Source organism: Nothobranchius furzeri, chromosome 7 (assembly GCF_043380555.1).
Source record: "Nothobranchius furzeri strain GRZ-AD chromosome 7, NfurGRZ-RIMD1, whole genome shotgun sequence".
NCBI lineage: Eukaryota > Metazoa > Chordata > Actinopteri > Cyprinodontiformes > Nothobranchiidae > Nothobranchius > Nothobranchius furzeri.
In genome coordinates this window covers 37,710,422-37,726,022 of record NC_091747.1, presented here as the reverse complement: position 1 = coordinate 37,726,022, position 15,601 = coordinate 37,710,422, and the positions used below count along the sequence as shown (strand labels likewise).

Sequence of the window (15,601 nt, the reverse complement as noted above, 5' to 3'; positions counted from 1 at the left end):
TTTTCTGGAGTTTTAGAAAATCATCCCATTAAACAGTAAAGTGGGGCAATGGTGGTACAGGAGTCAAGTGCTAGCCCTGTAATCGGAAGGTCGCAGGTTCGAGCCAAGGTCAGTCTGTCGCTGCCGTTGTGTCCTTGGGCACGACACTTAACCCAGGTTGCCTACTGGTGGTGGCCTGTGTACGGCAGACTCGCCTCTGTCAGTGCGCCCCAGAGCAGCTGTGGCTACAATGTAGCTCATCACCACCAGGGTGTGAATGTGTGTGTGAATGGATGAATGACTGATTGTGTTGTAAAGCACCTTGGGGGGTTCCATGACTCTAGAAAGCGCTATATCAAATACAGGCCATTTACCATGTTTGAACTTCAAAAGGAACCAAAACCAAATTAGAGGAACATCTACATTTGAAACAAGTTCTGGGTCAACTCCATTTAAAATGGTCGCCACAAGCACCTGAAAGGAAAAAAAAAAAAATACATAACAGTTAATGTTTCAGATTCAAAAATGTAAACGTCCTTCACATTCCCGCTGCTTCACGTCTTTAATTTCAGGGACATGTTTCAGGGTGAGCCTCTGCCTCCTGTGGTTACCGGGGCCAGCGTTTACATACCGTCTCCAGAACCTAGCTTCTCCATCAGTAACGAGCTTTGGACACACAAACCTCAGCACACCCCGGGGGCTTCTACATGCTCCCTTGCTGTCACAAGGCTTGACCTTCCTGACCCTGTTTTGCAAAGCGCTCCATCTAAACATTTCATTAGGAAAGACGAGCTCCAGTAAAAGTTGTAAATCTGTCCCGCAGCTAGACCACCCCATGCACACACACACGGTCAGGCTCCGAATAGTAACAGAGGCAGATGACTTTCAGCAAGTCGACTAATCATCTCCAAAAGGGATTTGGTCTTGCCTGAAGGGAAGACACTATTAGTGAACACACCAGCAACGACAACAACAAGTGTAAGGAGCTCAACGACAACAACTCGTGTGTTTTCTTTTAATCACGCATCTAAAATCAGATTATGCTTGTCAGTTATACCTATATACCTATTTACTGGTTAAAGGTGAAGTACCTGACCTGAAACCAGCGAATACTCCAGCTTAAGACCAAGTTGCTTGGTTTTACATCATCAGCTCTATCTGATAGAAAAGAAAAAATCCAGGCTTGTTCCAACTGAATCATTCATAATCCCCTTATGCATAATACACTGTGAATTTTCTCGCTTCTACATGGCGAGGAGAAACCCACTGATGGGAGGTGATAAGGTGATGAACGGCGCTCTTGTTTTTCACTCCGACCCATTCCTCTTGTTCATATTTCCTTCGCTCGTCCTGTGTTTTCTCAGCTATTAGCCCTCGGTAAGCCACATGATCAGATACCCTCGGCAGCAAACAAATGTCTCTTTGTTTTTTTCTGTCGATTCTTTTAAAAGCGTGGAAGAAAGTTCAGCAGCAACAGACGTTTTTCTCCAAGAGTGTGGAGGGGAAGATGAGGGAGGTGTGAGACGGTTTTGTTGGTCTCACACAGAGAATCGGACGTACTTGGATCGCATTAACACACAGTTCAGCATTAACAGTGTATAATACACACAAACACGCATTGGATGAGGGTGTGCTAGCGGTACGACAGATGGGGATACCATCTGTGTTAGCTCTCATGGCACTTCCACACCACTTTTGGTTTTGGAGCAAGATTTCATTCAGGGAAAAAAACGATGGAGTTAGCCAATAAAATGAGGAAAAGTGTGCATTCAAACTCAGTGTGAGAGTCTTAAAGGTCGTTTTCTTCATTCCACTGATGTTTTTCTCCACCGAGGTCAGCATGTCTGACCTGCTGTGGTTGGAGAGGCTGACCTGGAGCTGACCTGCAGTCTTTAGCCTCAGACCTGAGGATGCCTGAAAACGGCTGCCCCGTGTCAATGTAAACAAGGGAAGTCACCTTCTAGCATAGCTGCTTGGGTCAAAGGATGTGATACATGGCCTTTAAATGTAAATAATAAACGTGTTTAAATGGTCAAAAATGTTGGTCTGTGCAAAGAAAAAAGATAATGCAGCGCTTAGGGAGGCAGTGAGGGAAACACATCCAGTCAGTGGAAAAAAGGGAAAGTCACTCCGACGCTTAAGACCAGCACAAACCACACTGAATGTTTTATGAAGACATTATTACGTCTTAATGTGGAACACTTTTATCTAGCTTCTATTAAAAAGTACTGAGAGACAAACAGAACGGATTTACTGGGGCGTTGCTGATCTGCTGCTGTCTTCTCCAAGGAGGGAGGTGTGGTGGTGGTGTTGGGGGGGGGGGGGAGGGGCACCAAGAGTGCATTTTTGCCTCCAGATCAATTTTCCTAAATCCTTTTCTAAACCTCTGCTTCTCTTGTTCCTGCTTCCTCAGACTTTGACTGCAGCGATCCTTTGGGAATGGAGTCAGGAGAGATAACATCAGACCAAATCATGGCTTCATCCCAGTACAACCCCAGCTGGTCCCCAGAGCGCTCCAGACTTAACTACTATGAGAATGCATGGACGCCGGCCGAGGACTCCAACAAGGAGTGGATTCAGGTAATGCGTGTGAACTTATTCCCTTATTATGGAAAATTGCTTCCTGAGATGTAGTTCCAGCCACGTGGTGGGCGTTAATCCCGTCAGTAAATCCAAACTTTTTGGAGGAAGCCTAATTTCTGAGGGTGCAGCACTGGGAGTGACTCCTGCTCATATGAGTGCTTGATATGATCACTTCTGTCTCTAGAGGAGGGTAATTTTCATATTGCACCAACAGTTTCAATAGCAGGTATCATCCACTGGAATGGAGTTCACACTTCACACAAACGGCCGAGTCAGCTCGAACATTTACTATCTGCCTATCCTCCTGCATCTTCCTCTCCCTCTGTCTTCCTGTCCAAACAGATAACGTCCCTCTTTCCTTAGAGCAGAGGCTGCCTTCAGAGATGCTGGGATTTAATTCAAGCATCCTGCCAACCTTCACACACACACACACACACACACACACACACACACACACACACACACACACACACACACACACACACACACACACACACACACACACACACACACACACACAGAATCGTAAACACACAAACGGGCTCTGTCATATTTTTCCTGTCTGTTGGCTTATCTGCACAAAGCGATCATCACCCACCAAGGGAACTTTATGTGGGAAGATTAAGGATTTAGTTCTTTCATCCGAAGACGGGGATAAGACACACATATCAAGTCCACTCACATCACAAACCCCCCGAGTGTCACAAACATTGCACCGCTACTGCGAGTCTTTGATTTATTAACCTAAAGCTTCCAGACTGTTTTCCTTTTTTTAGTCTGCTTCATTTCTAAAAAGTTTGGTCCTGACTTATACCTCAAGGGACAAATAATGGAGCTGACCTGAAGCCAAATATTTTCTTGGAGGGAGTCATAAGTAAGCTTTTTTTTTATTATCACAATAATTTTTTCCTGGGGCCCCGTTCCTCCTTCACGCTAATTTAATCAATGACAAACCGCGCGTGTGTGTGTGTGTGTGTGTGTGTGTGTGTGTGTGTGTGTGTGTGTGTGTGTGTGTGTGTGTGTGTGTGTGTGTGTGTGTGTGTGTGTGTGTGTGTGTGTGTGTGTGTGTGTGTGTGTGTGTGTGCAAGTTGTTGTGCATTCTCATGCTCTGGTGTGTGTCTGGTTTAGTTTGGCAGCTCCCACTTACAGAGGGTCCCAGCATGAGTCTGAGTGGATCAGGAAGTACTTCCTCCAGCATCTGTTGGATTAATAATCCATCTTTCTTCGAGGAAAGTCCAGAGTTTATGGCCACAATTCTTTTAGATGGACGAATAACATAACTCGACACAGAAGCATAAGTCAGAAGTCAAAGTAAGAAGAAATTGAGTCCATCTAGTGGCGGGTTTCCATAGAGGTTGTAAGCCTTCAAGACTTCAGTCTGACACAATAGATTCTGGTTCCTACAACATGATAGCACACACGAATGTTATAGCTTCCCTTTAGTGTCAGCTCATCCAAGTTCTTACCATTACAGATGGGTTAGGGTTAAGATTAGATCATGTAACTAAAGTCTAAATTACTCTAAACTTCTGCTGTTTTCCCCACCGGTAGTAAAATTAAAACAGTGAACTCATCCATTTCTTATTTCAAAGGCAGCTAAAGAGTCTTGGCTTCAGCTTTAGATTTATGTTATTAAGGAATTTGATGTTCTTTTGCCAAGCAGTTATCACAAGTGGATTATTATTCTCATTCCTCTTCCATCAATCCTGTTCATGGTGTTGCAACAAGCCCAGGCAGCATCACGGCATGTGCAAGTCATCATTGCACAGACATGCGGATCGATTCATCGTGTCTTTCATGATCATCCTCTGACTGCAGTTTCCAGCCAGACACTTTTATTATTTATGGTCTGTTGCCTTTGATTCCCAAATGCTGCTTTCCTTCTTTTCTGAACATTCTGCCGATTTTTCATCCGTTTTAATGCAGCCTGATTCTGATGCTTGGAGAGAAGGGATGCTGGAGTCTGTGCATGTTTTACTGGCTAATTAGATTGGGTTTGTGTGGTTCAGCTTTGAGCGGGGGTTAGCAAGGTCATTAATCAGCACAGAGATGGACAGACGTCCTTAGAGGGAAAAAATAAAAAGGTTGTAATCCCTCAAAGTAGGTCCACTACCTTATTTTCTTTTTCCAATAACATTTAATCCATTTCTTTCTCATGGCTTGTCTCCCACTTGCTTTTAGTAAATCCATGTTTAGAGTTAGAAGACTGGTGCATGCTGTCTGCACTGCCCTCTCTGCAGGTCAGCAGAATTGTGTCTGTGGTGTGTTGCAGCAGATCTAAATGAAGGTAAACCAGACCACTCACTGTTCTCTTGGTTTGTAAACTTCCACCTGTGTAGCGCATGTCTCTCAAAGGTATTTATAATTAGTTTACAGCAATAGTTAATGGTTTCTTTTGAACTTTTGGTAAACTTCTGACTTTTGTAAACGATAGCTTTATTAAATACATTAGAGGAAGGACTTGACGGCCACCAGGAATCACTCGAGCAAAGATCCGATAAGAGACTGACTGCAATAGTGAATCTCTGTTAGGCAGCTGCCATTGATTGCACAACATCAATAATTTAGACTGTTTTGGAGACAGCTCAGCTGTCAATACCTGAAAGCCTCTTTATTGAGTATCTTGTGTATATCTTTCCCCATAAATACACTATGTACACGTATAAATTAGCTCCACTGGCTCCTAACTTTATTTTCAGTCTTCCTGCCAGGATGCATTATCCTTGTTTTCTTCCACAGTCTTTATGCATCAATCAGCCTTTATTTTATCCCCGCATTTTCCATCAATTTACCATTTTCACCATTTTAAATAGAACCAATCCAACAGAAAAATGGCCAGTTTTAAACGAGCGGCAAATGTGAACACAAATTTCTTGTCGCCACATATTTTCTGGCAGTTCTGGTTGATCATGCACTAGCGGACCTTGTGGAAAGGTTCTTCTGACCATTCACAAACAACGTCGGGAAAGGGTTCTTTTACAAACGGTTCTCTGCAACTTTTTGCATTTTAAGGTGAGTTTAATTTTAAATGGCCAATTCCGTAAGACCATCTGAGTCTTCTGCTTAGAGGACATCGTTGGGCCCACCTATGAGTCTTTCATCACTTGTATTGTTAACATATAAAAGGAGCTAACCCCTCTATCCTCTGGCTCACGTCATGTGAAGAATCCTTTAATCTTTCCTTCCTAACAGATGAAAGCGCTAAACCCCAGGAAGTATATAAATGTTTGTTGACACAAAATGCTCCTTTATCTCTTTCATGATTAATCCCAAGGTAAAGTTAATCATAGCGGGACAAGAAGGATGTGGTAGTTTTAAACCTTCATGTTTGGAGGGGTGAGGGTTACACGCCTTGTCTTGACCTCGTTTCCTCAAATCTTGAAAGCAAACAAAGCCAAGAATCCAAACCCAGCTGACCAACCAAACATTTGATTGCACATTTCCTGAACTAAAATGCAGCTCTGTGTGACTAGCTAACATCAGTCACTAACACAGCATGTCCTGTTTTCATTTTCTTCTTAATGTGCTTTCCATTACCTCAAGCCAGAGATGTGCAAAAACACCCCTTCCATTGTTTCGCTCTTTACTTCTTTACCCATTCTGATGGCTTACCACCCTGCAGAGTGACGAGTACTCAGAGTATGGACGGGTAATTAACAGCAACTTCTCGGTTGATGAAGTCTAGCGAGAGCAGGCTGGCACGCAGCTGCCTGTGAGATCATCATCATCATCATCCTGCTGTACAAATGGAAACAATGGATTCTGTCTGTGCCTCACTGCTTCTGGGGCTTCGCTCTCAATTTGAAAATCAATGAGAGGACAGAGACTTAAACTCGATTAGAGTAGCCAAAAACTGGGGCTAGCAATCGAAGCATTAGCGATTGCATGATGTAATGAAACGTGCTGCATAAGTACCCAAAAACGCAAGAAAACTCAACTCAGACACAATCAGTGCCATTTTCTGTGTCTGCATGACAAAGAACAGCAAACGTCTGAAAGCCATAGTCAATGTCCAGCTGTGCATCCTGGGAAAAGTTCAGCAAGCAGCTTCCAGACATGACATACCTTCAGGTCGCGCTCTTTTTCTTCCCCTTCCCAGGTTCTTAGTTTCATAATCATTACTCACAGAATTAGTCAGGGGTGAGTGTCAAAGCTGACCTCAACGTTTGAGTTCTAAAGATGATTCACAAACAAGGAAAATCCGACTTCCTCTTTGAGAGGTGGCTTAAACGTTTAATCATGCAACATGTGACTAAACACAAGCACACTTCATATAAAAGAAACCAGACAGCCTTTATCTCATTCTGGCTGCAAGCCGACCTTTGAACCCTTCTGTGTCACCATAAAAGATGATTACGCATGGGAAGATGTGCATAATTAAATGCCAGCAAAGAGGTGTCGGGTGCTAAAAATAAACTGTCAGGTGAGTGGTGTGATAAATGGGAGGTTGGAGGTGAAGCTCAGAGGTTCTGCAGCACTTTCATAAAAGCAGGATTAATTACACTTTAAGAAATATAGCCTAAAGGTTTCTTTTACCAATGCCAAAGTAGCTAAGTGGAATTAGTGAAAAGGTTGCTTTTGGGAATATAAGCACATGTCTGCTTGTATCGGCTCACACAAATGTCAGCTTGCTCTCATTCAAGGGGAATCTAATCTGATTTTATGCAAAGGAAGTAAAAAATAAATAAATAGTGATTTGAGGCTTTGTATCTATGTTAGGACGTGCTACTATACCATCCTCGGAAAAGCACATCACCAGAGGATGTTTCCTAGATCAAGGCCTCTGTCTGTATGTACCAGCTGCTCTTTGGATTTGCAGCACTTCTTTCTGCATCTCTGTTAGGGATGCACCGATACTGATACTGGTATCGGCACCGATATGATGCCAATACCAGTATCGGTATCGGTAAAAGTTAACCGATACCAGGAACCGATACCTATGCAGTTGCTTGAAAATGGCTTCACTGTAACTTGTCATTTCTGTTCACCTAATATTTTAGTTTTGTGATGATTTCCATTCATATATTTTACTTTTTATCTACCTCACACTCTTTTCCTGTGCAGAAAATAAAATAAAATCTGTATTCCAAATCATTGCCTTTTTTTGTATGGTAGAAGTATCGGTATTGGTAATCGGTATCGGCGAGTACTCAGATCCAAGTATCTGTATCGTATCGGTTTGGACAAAAGTGGTATCGTTGCATCCCTAATCTCTGTGTTGTTTTTTCTGGTGAGGAATGAACCAACCCCCCCCCCCCCCCAAGCCTCAATTATTAACCTTGCAGAAGCACCCCCCCCCCCCCCCCCCCCCACACACACACACACACACACACACACATTCAGATATCCCCCCTCTGTTGGGGAAGCAGAGAAATTGATTTAAAGAAACACGTGTAGTTCCTTTACTCCCATCGTACAGATCACTCCTTGATAATCAAGCATTGAGAAGTTCCATCTGAGGGTCTTTTCATGCACTGTTCCTTGAACTTCTCACCCTCCCTTTGGCTTTATCAACCACTTGCTTACTTCCCACACATCTCTGACTGAGTTTTCACCTCAAATACATGCTACCATGGAAATGAGCCATGAAGACACACAACACTAAAAATCCACTGTACCACTATCAAGGAGAGCTAGGGTTAGGGCGAAATGATCCTGGATCTAATTCAACAATATCTTCTCATATGCAGTGAAAATATTTTAGGGTTGCACAAATATAAATGATGTAAAGGTATTCTCTGATGAATCCCTTTTATGATCGTTTGGAGCATCAAGCAAATGATGGGGTGAGCCTCAGAACACTGACAGGAACAAAGAAAGGTACCTAAACATCCTCCCAGAGAAACTCCTCTAACCATCCAAAAATAGTTTGGTGATGAACAACGTCTTCTCCAGCCTGGAGCACAGGGCCAGAAAGATAACATCAAAACAAAGTGGATCAAAAACAAAACATCAACATGTTGGTCCCAGTAAACTCACCAGATATTAATCCTATTGCGAATTGTGGACAATCCTTCAGAGGCAAGTGGACAAACAAGAGCCCCCAAAATCTCACAAACTTGTGACAGAGTTTAAGCTCCATCAGTCAGGATTTGGACCAGAAACTGATCAACACACTGCCAGTGTGACCTGCAGAGTTCTTGATGAAGAAGGACCAGCACCATAAATATGAACTGTTTTCATCAACTTTGATAAAAATGGTTTGAAACGTGAAATACTTGTTTCAGCGATGATAGGAACATCCGACGAAGCTAAATTTACACAACTGAAGCAGCAAAATTTTGTGAAAACTTAAAATTGTGTCATCCTTTAAACCTTTGGCTGTAAAATCATCTACCTGAAGCACCGTATTTGTCATTTCTATTTCCTAAACTCCGTGTTTACTTCCATTTAAATGACTGATGTTAATTTCAGTACACTGCTGTAACACGGTGTACGTCAGGCTTTAAATGGCTGACGATACAAGCCCGAGCATGACTAATTCTTTTTCTACCTTTCTGGTTTCATCACTTTGTGAAACCACTGAAGCTGTACACCTAAGCTTCTGTGAGACACAAGACTTTGAGTCACTTATAACAGGGAGATCGCAAATACCTAGAACACCCACAAACACACCCATGCTAAGATAACGGAACACATTTAGATCTGCGTTGGAGCCAGAAAATGAATCCTTAGAGACCAGGACACATTGAAGTGTTGCCTGCCATCCCTGTAGAGAGAGATTCTGGGAATCGGAGCAGATTTCGTGCCCTAGCTGCCATGTTTATGGCTCAGGTTGTGTGGTCCTCCCTTTCAGAGTTACTGTGCACCAGCATGCCCAGAATGTGTGGAGTCATTCGTCTTTGGGTGGGCTTGATTCCAGGCATTCTTACTGGGAAAGTAGCTATATGTTTAATGGGAAACAGATAGAAGCTTCATTCTGTTAGATCAGCAAAGTCTCCACATGCACCGATGGTAGATTAGGAGTCATAATTTGCACTTTCTGCCAGCTGATTACATCAGCCATTAAACATGATTCCGCCCTTCAGCTCCAGAAGACAAATGGGTTTTTATCTGAGGATGTTATATGTACCCAACAATCCCATTTGCTCTTTGTTTCTCCAGGTTGGTTATTATTTGTTTATGTTTGTAAGTCAGTAGGTGCTATCTACAAGTAATTATTATCTGTGCCTGTTTGTTTTATTGCGTTCTCTTGGGTTTGTGATCGATTCTGTTTCACATCCAAACATCATGGCAACTTATCTTCCTCGCTGACCCAAAGAACTTGGTTCTGTCAGCACAACCTCGGCCCTCATTCCTTTGCCTATAACAAGCAGCCATTAATAAATCATGCTATGCTCATTACACAGGCCCTGTTATCACCCCCCTGTCTGTGAAATGGATCTAGTCTGCAGACTTCTTCACTGGAAACCCCATGCTTCCATCTCTCATATCTTGCAACCCCCCCACCCCCCACCCACCCACCCACCCACCAATCAGTGGCTAACTTCCCCTTACAAACGTCCCCCTTTCTTCTCTCATCAGTGTGGTTGCTCTGCATTCTCGCTGTCATCATATCTCCGTGTTGCATCCCATGATCTTCTTTGGACTTTTAAGACAGAAAGTTTCTCAAAGTTCCAAGCATTTGGTTTGATTGGTAGGTTGTTCACCTTGTCATAGTGATTTGGTGTCATTGTGGTTGAAAGTCATCTCCAGTGCAAACTTCAAATTCTAGGAAACTAAGAGAGATCTTGGACTAGATCACAGTTAGCACGATTTACAAGATTTTACCTAGTTGCCAGTAACCATACAGCAGTAGCTCAGGAGGTAGATCATGCAGGTTTGATCCCAGCTTCCATCAGAGAAAGCTGCCGTTGTGTCCTTGGGCAAGACACTTAATCCACCTTGCCTGCTGGTGGTGGCCAGAGGGATCGGTGGCGCCTGTGTATAGGGAGCCTAAGTGTCCTCCCTTTCCGGTCGGCTCATGTGGATGTGGACATCTGAAATATTTAGATTTATATCAAGATACTTTAACAGCGAGCTGCTTTATTGTTGATTTCCTGAGTCTAAACTGGAAACAGGACAACCATGACCGTAGATATTAAAGACCCAGATCTCACAGCCAGCCACTGTTTTCCATCAGGCCCGGCCACTTACAGCTATTTACCCCACAGAGAAGAAATCAGCTGCTGCTGTAATAAATGGGAACCATCTCAGGCTGACAGGATTTGATTTTGTTTCTATTTTTGGATTCTGATGAAATATGGGACTTAACAGTGAAAGCCCCCTGAGCCTGTTGACAGGAACAAAAGGATTCCGTCTCTGTACGCCACTGACTTTTTCTTAGGCTTCATCCTTCCAAATCGTTTACGACAGTTTGGTGGAACTTATTTATCACCCCCATCTGTTTATGTCTTTTGGTTCTGGAAGAGGACTTGTGGAATAGGAATGACCAGCATTTTGTGGCTGGCAAATGTTCCTTTCCTGCCCTTTGCTCTGAATCATTAAGTGTGGTAGGGTTCTTTATATAGACCTGGCAGGCCCAGCTTTAGCCGACTCTTGACTGTATGGTTTTAACATCCTCTAAGATGCTTGGAGACAGATAATCCTGTTTTTGATTATCTAAAATATGTGCACACAACTGAGTCCATCTGCAAACACACATAAAAGATTTTCCTGCTGCCGCTCTTCCTTTCACACCCGTTCACATCCAGTTGATCTCCTTTGAGTCGATTCAGTAATCTACTCAAGACTCTGGTCGCCATCCATCACAGCCCGTTCCCATCTCACATCAACATCAAAGCCCTTGTATTTCATTGGGATCTTGGAAACCTGCTGCACCAACGCCCCGGCTTCCTGCATCAGCTGGGTTGTGGTGTGGCGTCTGCACGCAGCACCATTACTCCTCATTACCGTCAGCTCGGCTTGTCTGAGGTGGCGCAAACACTTTGTTAAAACTAGATGGGTAGCTTTAACTCTGCAGGGTTGGGGATTCTTTTAAGGCTTTCCAGTTTCTCCTCTTTTTTTCCTGTTTTGGATGAAAGGAGTGAGTTTAAGTAGCCTCCCTTGAGGTAGTTCACTGCCTAACTGACCGGATTCTCCTCTGAAAACAGAAGTGTGTGTCAATTACTGAAATGTGTGTTTGCATTTGTTTCTTTCCTGGCTGTGACTGTGAGCCTGTAATGTGTTTGACAGGTTCAATAAAAAAATCACGTAGCTGTTTCTGATGGCAACTCACACATAAATCAAATGAAAACATGAATTAATCCTTCAACCTTTGAAATGTTCAGCTGTTAAGGATTTGTATTTGACAAAAAACATAATATTTGATATTCAGGTGGCACAACTCTCTCCTCCTGGCTGATTTCTGTAATGTGATTGCTGACTCGTCTCTAGCCAGTGTTCATTTTTATCCTATAAGTCTCCCATTCCAGGAAATGAAGTTGTCATCCTGTGTTTTTTCATTAATGAGATCATAACTTCATTGCAGTACATTAAAAATGCAGGGGATGAGACTGTGACCAGAGGTTTCTACTTGTTTTACTTGTACAGGTTGTGCACCAGACACACGACAGATAGCTCTGCTTTTAACTGAATTCAACTTCAACTTTATTTATAAATTGCGCATTACAGGCAAAAACATGCCACCAAGGTGCTACACAGACCAAATAAAAACATAAAACATTAAGTCTTCTCCTCCCTCTTTTGGTCTTTATTTTGGTTTATAGCATTAACAAAAAAAATTTCTTTTCAAACAAAACAACAATACTTGAATTTAAACCAAAAAAGGAATAGGCAGAAGCAATGCTTATTTTAGCCTACCCTATTTTCCACCTAAGATACATAACCAATATACATTTCTTTTATTTTCCCCAAAATAAATAACCACAATGAAAATTCATTCATGTATATACATAATTTTCATGCCCTGTAAATATGTGACACTTTACACCTGCTTTAAACTTTAGTAAAGAAGTACATTTCTTCAAATCATCATCTAACTCATTCCACAATTTCACACCAACAAAGTCCAGAAAGTAAAAACAATGGATACAGAGAAAAAACACAGTGAATACACAGACCAATTTAAGTAAAACTATAAAAACTAGTAAGAAAGATTAAAAGACAGATCACAAAAGTATGTTTTTATCCTTGCCTTAAAAACTGCCACAGAGGTGGAGGCCCTTATGCTGATGAGCTTATGCTCATTCCAAAAGCTTAGGACCTGCCACAGCAAAGGCCCTATCACCACGTGTCTTTAGGCGCGTTCTTGGGACCGAGAAGAGCATGAGGTTCTCCGAGCGGAGTGACCGTACAGCAATGACACCAAGTAAGCATGGGGACAAACCATTTAACGTTTTAAAACCAGCAAAAGTATCTTAAAACGAATCCTTACATCAACAGGCAGCCAATGAAGCGCAGCCAGGACATGGGTAATGTGATCATACTTGCGACTGCCCTCTAGAAATCTGGCTGCAACATTTGTAACCTGGCTATTGAGCCCTTGCTCACACCAAATAAAACAGAGTTGCAGTAGTCCAATCGCACCATAATAAAAGCATGGACTACCGTCTCAAGATCATGTCGTGACAGGAAAGGTTTGATCTTTGACAGCCGACGAAGGTGGAAAAAGGAGGAGAAGATCACTCCATTAATCTGGGTGTCAAAACAAAGGGCACTATCTAGTTTCACACCAAGATGAGTCACTGAAGCACTCAGCTGGCCATTAAATGACCCACAGTCAATTAAAGAAGCATCAGAATGTCTGCTTGGAGCAAACAATATAGCCTCTGTTTTCTGATCATTTAAGCTCAGAAAATTTCCACTCATCCAGGTCTTAAACTCCGTCAAGCAATTCGTAAGATTAGAAATACTGTAGAGACCTTCTGACGTGTTCAGAGGCAGGTACAGCTGACAATCGTCAGCATAAAGGTGAAAGTAAACTCCAAGATTACGACAGATATCACCTAAGGGCAGAATGTAAATAGAAAACAACATAGGTCCAAATATCGAGCCCTGTGGTGCCCCCCAGGGTAAATTAGAGTACTCTGAGGAATAACTTCCCATCCTTACACACATCTTTCTATTTGTCAGGTATGATTTAAACCACTCCAGGGCTAACCCTGAAATCCCAACATAATGTTGTAGACGATGAAGCAGCACTTCATGATCTATCGTATCAAAGGCAGCCGTGAGGTCCAGCAGAAGTAACAACACAAAATTACCATTATCAGTAGCTAGATAAATGTCAATGAGCACTCTAACCAGTGCGGTCTCAGTGCTATGTAGAGCTCTGAAGCCAGACTGGAAAGTCTCAAAAATGGCATTCTCATCCATAAAAACCAAGAGCTGGTGGTAAACACATTTCTCTAGTACCTTACTCAAGAATGGAAGTTTAGAAATGGGCCTGTAGTTTGCAGACAGCAAAGCATCCAGTCCAGGCTTTTTGAATTAAACCTTGGTCATTAGCTCCTGTCTAAATACTGCAGGAGAAGTTGTTTATGCTCTGGCTGCTGTGGGATTCCCGCAGGGTATCTTTAAACAGAATTGTCTAACTCTTTTTATCTTTGTACTTCCCGAAGGTGGACCTTGGTTTCCTGCGGTTCGTCTCAGCCATCGGTACCCAGGGTGCCATATCCCAGGAGACCCGCAAGATTTACTTTGTCAAGTCCTACAAAGTAGATGTCAGCTCAAACGGAGAGGACTGGATCACTCTGAAGGAAGGCTCCAAACAGAAGGTACTTCTATTTATGGGATTCTCATAACTGCATTGTTGGTTCTTTTTTAAAGTACATAAAAGGTTTCTCCTTACCTTGCTGACAGTTTCGTTCGTGGCTGCAAACATCCTCAGAGCTGACACTGATGGTGGCGTCACTTCCTACTTTGCAGCTGCGAATGAAACTGTCAGCAAGGTAAAGAGAAACCTTTTCTGTGTTTTAAAAAAGAAACAACAATGCGGTTAGAAAAGCAACACAGCAAGAACATACCAAAGATGGGATTCTCATGTTTAAAAATGAATGCCCAAAACAATACAAATTAGCACCTTCTCATTATAATTACTTGTTGGAGAGTTGGTGAGTTAGGAAAGTGTATTTTTTGCTGAACTTTGATGCACCCAGGGGTCAGGTTTGTGAGTGATTTTCTATTAGTTTCACTAAATTAATCATGTATGCAAAATTTATAGTGGTATAAAGATTTCAAGTGCATGAAATGCTGTTTTAAGATAATAAAAACACATTTTGACCTTGACTGGGCTTAAATTTGCCATTAGCTTATCAAACCTGTGGGACGTAAACTATTTTTCTGCCATTCAAAAAAATAAGTAAATAATTTGGAAAAATAATTTAAAAACATATGAAATTGTTTGGATTTGATTTGATTAATACAAATTCACACAGAATTATTACATTAATATTACAATACATACAATTTAAATGTCTCTGCCTCAAATGAATGAAAATGCAAAAGAGTAAAAAACAGTTTTTAGTGAATAAAGGGTTAAAAGTGACAGTTTTTCTGATTAGCTGGAATCTGAGCTCAACCAATCGAGCGACTGTGTTTTTATGCAGTTATACACTTTGACTTGTGTGATGACAGACATCACTCACTGCCTGTGTGAGAAAACGTTATGTAACTGGTGCACTAATGCACCACTGAAGCATCTACTGGGATGACTGTGTGAGAGGGCTGCCTCTGTTTTATGTCAGCATTTGTTGAGCTTGTCGTAAAGAAGCAGTGATGACAATAAACTGCAAGGGCAAAAGATGACTGATGGAAACAGCAGAGACTGTCATGTTTGAGCAGCTGGTAACGTTTGGTCCAGACGAAGTGGACAAAGAAAGATGGAGAGGGGGAATTGAGAGTTTAATCAAAGGACCACAGGCTGTGAGCATTGAGCTTTCGTCCTTCTGGACAAGTGAAGAGCCCTGATCTTTGGCGAGGAAAAAGGTTTGTGTGACATATGCAAATTACAGTAAGGTGTTTTTGACAAAGCAAGAGTTAAATCGGTTGTATACATGCACACACACACCCACACACACACACACACACACACACACAC

General features: G+C 42.2%; 1 protein-coding gene across 2 annotated transcripts in view; it reads left to right on the top strand.

Annotated features, from left to right (window-relative positions):
- The window catches only part of nrp1a (neuropilin 1a), a 63,742-nt gene that overhangs the window by 31,982 nt on the left and 16,159 nt on the right, over nucleotides 1–15,601 (top strand). For both annotated transcript variants that reach the window (XM_070553053.1, XM_054751352.2), the window contains exons 6-7: nucleotides 2,393–2,559; nucleotides 14,124–14,279. In XM_070553053.1, coding sequence (XP_070409154.1) covers nucleotides 2,393–2,559; nucleotides 14,124–14,279 — 323 coding nt within the window. The remainder of the gene's footprint in view (nucleotides 1–2,392; nucleotides 2,560–14,123; nucleotides 14,280–15,601) is intronic.